This window comes from Vombatus ursinus, unplaced genomic scaffold (assembly GCF_900497805.2).
Source record: "Vombatus ursinus unplaced genomic scaffold, bare-nosed wombat genome assembly UNPS02000749.1, whole genome shotgun sequence".
Lineage (NCBI taxonomy): Eukaryota > Metazoa > Chordata > Mammalia > Diprotodontia > Vombatidae > Vombatus > Vombatus ursinus.
This window is the reverse complement of record NW_020940527.1, coordinates 2,718,962-2,724,961: the sequence shown is the minus strand read 5'-3', so window position 1 is coordinate 2,724,961 and position 6,000 is coordinate 2,718,962. Positions and strand designations below refer to the sequence as shown.

Sequence of the window (6,000 nt, the reverse complement as noted above, 5' to 3'; positions counted from 1 at the left end):
GTTTCTGGACAGCTGCATGGAGGGACTCTCCCCTTTTAATAAAGTTCCATCTTCTCCATCTTGGTACTCTGGGGAAAAGCCCTTGTCACACAAAGCCTAGTTATAGTTCTGTATAGAATAACGTAGAATTGAAAGGGTCTAAGAGGCCCCAAATGCTCATTTTATAGATATGCAAACTAACACCCGTAGAAATTAAATATTTGCCTAGTGTCCCATGGAATTTCAAACCCAGATCCCATTCCAAATCCGGTCCTGTTTCTAATGTACTGTCCCAGGGTCTTCATCAGGGGTGTGTGCTGATAAGTATTTTAACAACTGGTTCGGTGAGAAGTACATAGGACACACTCTTAAGTTTGATCTGCATAATTACCATTAACATAATAAACATTTCCCCCATTACTTTAAGTCTAGAAAATCAATAAAACAATAGATCAAACCCTGATTTGTAGGGTTTTCTGATTTGTAAGGTGTAAATGCTTACACTGGAAAGTTAACAATTGGCCCTAATGGCAATAAGAATGGGGTCCATTATACCACTGAACCCTTTGTCAACTCCTTAGAATTCAGTTCCCTCCATGGCCCATTTCATCCCCATGTATAGTAGATTCTTGGTTCTACAGACACAAGATCTCAAGGATGATGGTAGGAGGGGTGATTTACTCTGAAAATCTCAGCTCTATAGCACTTTAACCATTGCTTCAATGGGGTACTCAGCTTGGGAAGTCCCCCATCTGCTCCTATTACTGTCCTCTAGTTTGTCATCCCTGGTCAGATTTAGTCTTTATATGACAATCACCTGAAGTCCTCCTTGCCTTCCCCTCTCCTCTGGTTTAAACCAATCTTCCACAGCATTACTAAACTCATATTTCACTGTTGACTCAGAATCACTTCCTCATTTCAGCAAGTCCTTCTTCCATCTAGCTCCTTCAAGTGGGAAGTGAAAAGCCAGCCCTGTGACCAAAACCTCAAGAGAAAGCCATGCCATGAAGGGGAGGGGAAGAGATCCCATTTCTGACTTAGTCTTTTGTGTTTAAGAATGGATGTTTGGTGTTTCCAAAAGGGCTCAGAAAATACTTTCTAAATGTCAGTTATTATTATTGTTATTGATACTGGTCCTGGTGATAATTGGCTATGTGACTTTGGGCAAACCACTCCTCCCTGGGTCTCAGTTTCCTCAATTGTAAAATGAGGGGTTTGAATGAAATGACTTCTAAGCTTCTCTCCAGTATAAGGAATAGCTTATACCTTCTGGCCTTTCGACTTCAGGTTTGTGTGCTTCCATCAAGAAGCTAGATTTTTTTTTAAAACTCTGAAAGGCATGAGATATATATATATATATATATATATATATATATACATACATATATGTTAATAGAGGAGAATAAGAAGTAGAGAAAAGAATATCACTTAGGAAGATGATGGAAACAGGAAGTGGGTCAGTAGGGATCACCCAAGTACTGTACCAGTACTCATGGAATGTTAAGAGAAAGTCTCCTCCCGAACTTTGAGTAGACCTTAGGCAAGAATCCACACAGGATGGGAAATTGTGGCTGAATTGTAGTTGGTAGTTGTGATTGCTCACATTGATGAGAACATAGATCCATTGAGACATCTGGAGAGGGGAATAATTGTTTTTTTGTTTTTTTTTTTTGGTGAGGCAATTGGGGTTCAATGACTTTCCCAGAGTCACACAGCTAGTAGGTATTATGTGTCTGAGGTCGGATTTGAACTCAGGTCCTCCTGGTTCCAGGACTGATGCTCTATCCACTGCACCACCTACCTGCCCTTTCTTTGCAGCCTGGAGGAGGAAACCTCTACGCTGTACTTTAGGCTTTGAGGAATATAGGAACATTCTCCTCCGGAACTGTCTTAATGGTACTTTCTGATGCTTATATTCAGTTAAGGAGAGACAGAGTGGTAGAGTAGCTAACCTTATTTGACACTTGGGCAGGTTATGTAATCTGGATCAAAATTGCTTAACTTCCCAGGGCCTCCCAAAACTCTTTTTTTTTTTTAGTGAGGCAATCGGGGTTAAGTGACTTGTCCAAGGTCACACAGCTAGTACGGGTCAAGTGTTTTGTCTGAGGCCAGATTTGAACTCAGGTCCTCCTGATTTCAGGGCTGGTGCTCTATCCACTGTGCCACCTAGCTGCCCCCTCTCAAAACTCTTTAAGAAAATAATTTTTGGGGGGTGGCTCCCCACAATGCAGTGGTTGCTTTATGTTGGTCGTTGTATTCCTAGCACGTACCACAGTAGAAGCCTGGTCTATTGATTGGCCAAAAGAAAATTAACAAATTATTTGGGGAGGGGTGTTTGATAGACTTTGATTGGTGCACCCTACTTTCTCTTCCCACTCCACAACTTCTACAATCCCAAATCTTACTGAAAATTTAAGGAAGGCCTATGCAAATGTTTCTGAAGCATCTCAGGCCAGCCAGACCTTTAGACTGGATGGACATTAAGGAAGGACAGACAATTGTGCAGGCACAGAACGAATAAGAATTAGCATTTATATAGCAGAAACTTTGCATCTTTTTGATCTTCACAACTCTGGAATGTAGATGCTATTATTATCTCCATTTTACAGTTAGGAAACTGAGGCAGAACTTGGTTAAGTGACTTGCCCAGGGTCCCACAACCAGTAAGCGTCCAAGGTCTTATCTGAACTCAGATCTCTGAGCTGTGCCCTCCCTAGTGCTGGCCTGGCTTCATCCTCCCTGTCTATGCAATGCTATAAACGTGAGTTATATAATGCCAGTTATTACTAAGAAGGTGAAGGGAGGACCGGGTCAAGCCCTAGGAATTTCTTGTTGCAGGATGGAGAAGGGGTAACATTGTAGCAAGAGCGTTGGCAGTCTTTCTAAGGGGATTCCTGAACGCCAGCTTTACTGTCCTTCCCACTGCCCTCTCTCCTGAGGATGAGAGTCAGATGGTTCAAAAGCAGAGGCCCCAGGCTCCTCCTCTCTTCTCCTTCTCTATCATTTCCATTTCTTTCTCCCATGTGCCCCTCCCCCAGCCTCCTCCACACCTCCTTTCCTCCCCCGCCCCGCCCAGGCTCGCGCAGGCGCTCTGGGGCTGCTGAGTCAAGATCAGGCGGGCTGAGGGCGGGGGGCGGAGGCGAGGGCCGGGCCAGGATCGCGCCTGCGCAGTGCGGGTCTCTGGGTACGCCGGGTTTTTAGCCGAGGCGGATCATCTGACTCCCTGCATTGCAGATCTGCTGCGTCCAACGGAGCCATGTTGTGCGCTCTGCTCCTCCTGCCTGTCCTCCTGGGCGCGGGTAAGCCGGCTGGGGGTACGCGGCGGGGATCCTCGAGAGGCCGCAGCGGCCCCCGCCCCCTCCCACTTCCCGGCTGCTTTGGGTCAGGAATGGAGGCGCGCTCTGCGCACGCGCACCCCCCCACCCCGCGGGAGAGGTGGGGGGCCCGGGGCTCGGAGCTGCTGCAGCACCGGCGACCCCCGACCCCGACCCCCGCCCCGGGGAGGCTGGGTTCCTTGTTCCTCCCGGGACCTCCTGGCCTTGCGTACTTCTTGTTTTCCTGGGCGGGGTGGGGGGGGGAACGTGACAGGTGGGGTGGGGGCGACAGATAGGTGTAGGGGCGGGAGGAGAAAGAGGATTCCATCCGGGCCCTTGAATGCATGCTGTCCGCTTGGGGCATGGGGTCCTGGGGGGCTGCCCTTTGATGTCGAAGCCCTCCTGAATTAACCGCCCCCCGCCCGCACCTCCCTCCCATCGGGGACACGCGACCTTCCCCCCGCCCTTCAGAAGCCTTCCGTTCACTGTCGTCCGCCTGCGAGACCTCTGTCTACCCCTTCTGCCCTTGGGCACCGCAGCCATCGGGGCATGCTCGTTTCGGTTTAATAAGCATTTATTAATCGCCATCCCCGTGCAGGGCACCGCGTTCCTTCCCTAGCTAGGCTGGGAGTCTTCCATGCGGGCTAGGGAGGGGCTGTGTCCACTTTCGAGGTTGGGTCCCCTCCAGCTCCTAGCCTGGTGTTCGGCACACAGCAGGCGCAGGTTAAATGTTGATTTCATGGGGGGATTGGTCCCTGAGGGTCGGCGGCTTCTGAAGCTCCCCTCCTTGCTTCTTGGTGCAGCCATGGTGCGGGTTAATAACCACATGACCCAGCATTCTTTCTGGAATCAGTGCCTTCCCCTTTCCTGGAGCCTGCCTTAATCAGCTGTTGACTCCAAGCTAGTCCAAACTAAGTCGTAACGAGCTGTATTTATTTGTAGGTGGCTTAGGGCTCTCGAGTTTCAAAGTCTCTTTAGATGAAAGGCTGAAAGGTATCAGAAGTTTACATTCTGTTTGCAACCGCTGTGAAATGCTGACTCATTTCATGGGCTCCGATATTGCAAAACCCCTGGGATTTGGGCATGCAGCTTTGTTTCAGGGGAAAGGTAAATGCACAGAGAAGTTGATGTGTGTAAGACACTTATGTTCCTACTTGGTGGAGTTTCCCGAACTGTATGGCTGATTATTTGATCCGATTTTACCAGTTGTTGCACACTGCAGTACAAGTGTCTTTTGAGATTGAGAGTCCTAGCAGGGAGCTCAAAGGATCCTTAGCAGTTCTCTTTTGATGTGGCCCCTAGTATGATAATATATGAGGGAAAGTGGACCTTTAGTCTCTCTCACACTTACTGCCAGCAGCCCAGGTCATTTTGATAGGAGGAAAAACTAGGAATGAGGAAGTCGTTCCCTGAGATTCAGTTCAGATAAATTATGTGCCTCCTGTACCATGCCCAGAATGGAAAGATGGGATAGAAGGATGAATAAAGGGGCAGCTAGGTGGCACAGGGGATAGAGCACCGGCCCTGGAGTCAGGAGGACCTGAATTCAAATCCAGCCTCAGATACTTATTAGCTGTGTGACCCCTGGGCAAGTCACTTAACCTCATTTGCCTCCCAAAAAAACCAAACACATGAATAAGACAAGTCCCTTAATGAAGTTTATAATCTAGTAAAATGTGGTTATTGGAGAGTAAGATTGCCCATCAGCAGATAGAAGACACCTAAAATGTGTGATTAAGCATCAGACTATATACAATGAGCATTTCCAGTACTTTTTTTTTTAGCCCGTTAAAAGAGGTAAGTAAATCTAGGTTACTTTAGATCTCTAAGCTTCAGTTCCTTTCTTATTTGATAACTAGCTTGGGCCTTTTGAGACAGTTGTTCAGTCCACTTGTTTTTGACCCTTTGTGACCCATTTGGGGTTTTCTTGGCAAGGATACTGGAGTGGTTTGCCGTGACCTTCAGCTCATTGTACAGATGAGGAAACTGAGGCAAACAGGGTTAAGGGACTTGCCCAGGGTCACACAACTAGTAAGTCTCTGAGGCTGGATTTGAAGTCAGGAAGATGTCTTCCTACTTCAGGCCTGGTGCTCTATATCCACCTAAGTACCACCTAGCTGCCCCGTAGTAGCATGCTGGAAAGACTGTTATTGGGAGTTAGCACAGCGCCTCACTTGTTCCTTTACTCCCCCTTAGCCACAGGGCTAGAAAATGGAGAAAATGGCTTGGAATCTTGACAGGAAATCCTCGAGGTGTAAGTGAAGAGATTTACCATGATTGAGGTGGATAAGATAATGGAAAGTCATTTGTGACTTCTGAATTGAATGAATAGCAGTGTTAATTGTTTGTACATTTTGTACATATGGCTCATAAATGCTGTTGACTCTAGAAGAAAAGGTCACTTTCATTCACCGTTCCTTGGAAAACCTTGGCTCCTGTCCTCCCTAGATATCTTATTTCTGCATGATAGTTTATATAATAAACTCCTGTTTGTAATATCCAAATGAGGATTACTTCCCTCCCCTACAACAACAAAACTTTTTGCTGTATTTAATTCTTTGAAATGATGACCCTAATGTGGGTATGATCCTTAGCTATCTTTTTAAAAATACTCTTCAGCAGTAGTTAAATTGTATTAGGTTGTAAGCTCCTTGAAGTCAGGGACTGTCTTTTGCCCCTTTTTGTGTTCCAGGTGCTTAGAGCTGTG

At 46.8% G+C, this 6,000-nt stretch overlaps 1 protein-coding gene across 2 annotated transcripts in view; it reads left to right on the top strand.

The window, feature by feature from the left end:
* Positions 1 to 3,129: 3,129 nt before the first annotated feature.
* Positions 3,130 to 6,000, top strand: part of PSAP (prosaposin) — a 37,778-nt gene continuing 34,907 nt past the window's right edge. For both annotated transcript variants that reach the window (XM_027858478.1, XM_027858471.1), the window contains exon 1: positions 3,130 to 3,278. In XM_027858478.1, coding sequence (XP_027714279.1) covers positions 3,236 to 3,278 — 43 coding nt within the window. In that variant the 5' untranslated portion in view covers positions 3,130 to 3,235. The remainder of the gene's footprint in view (positions 3,279 to 6,000) is intronic.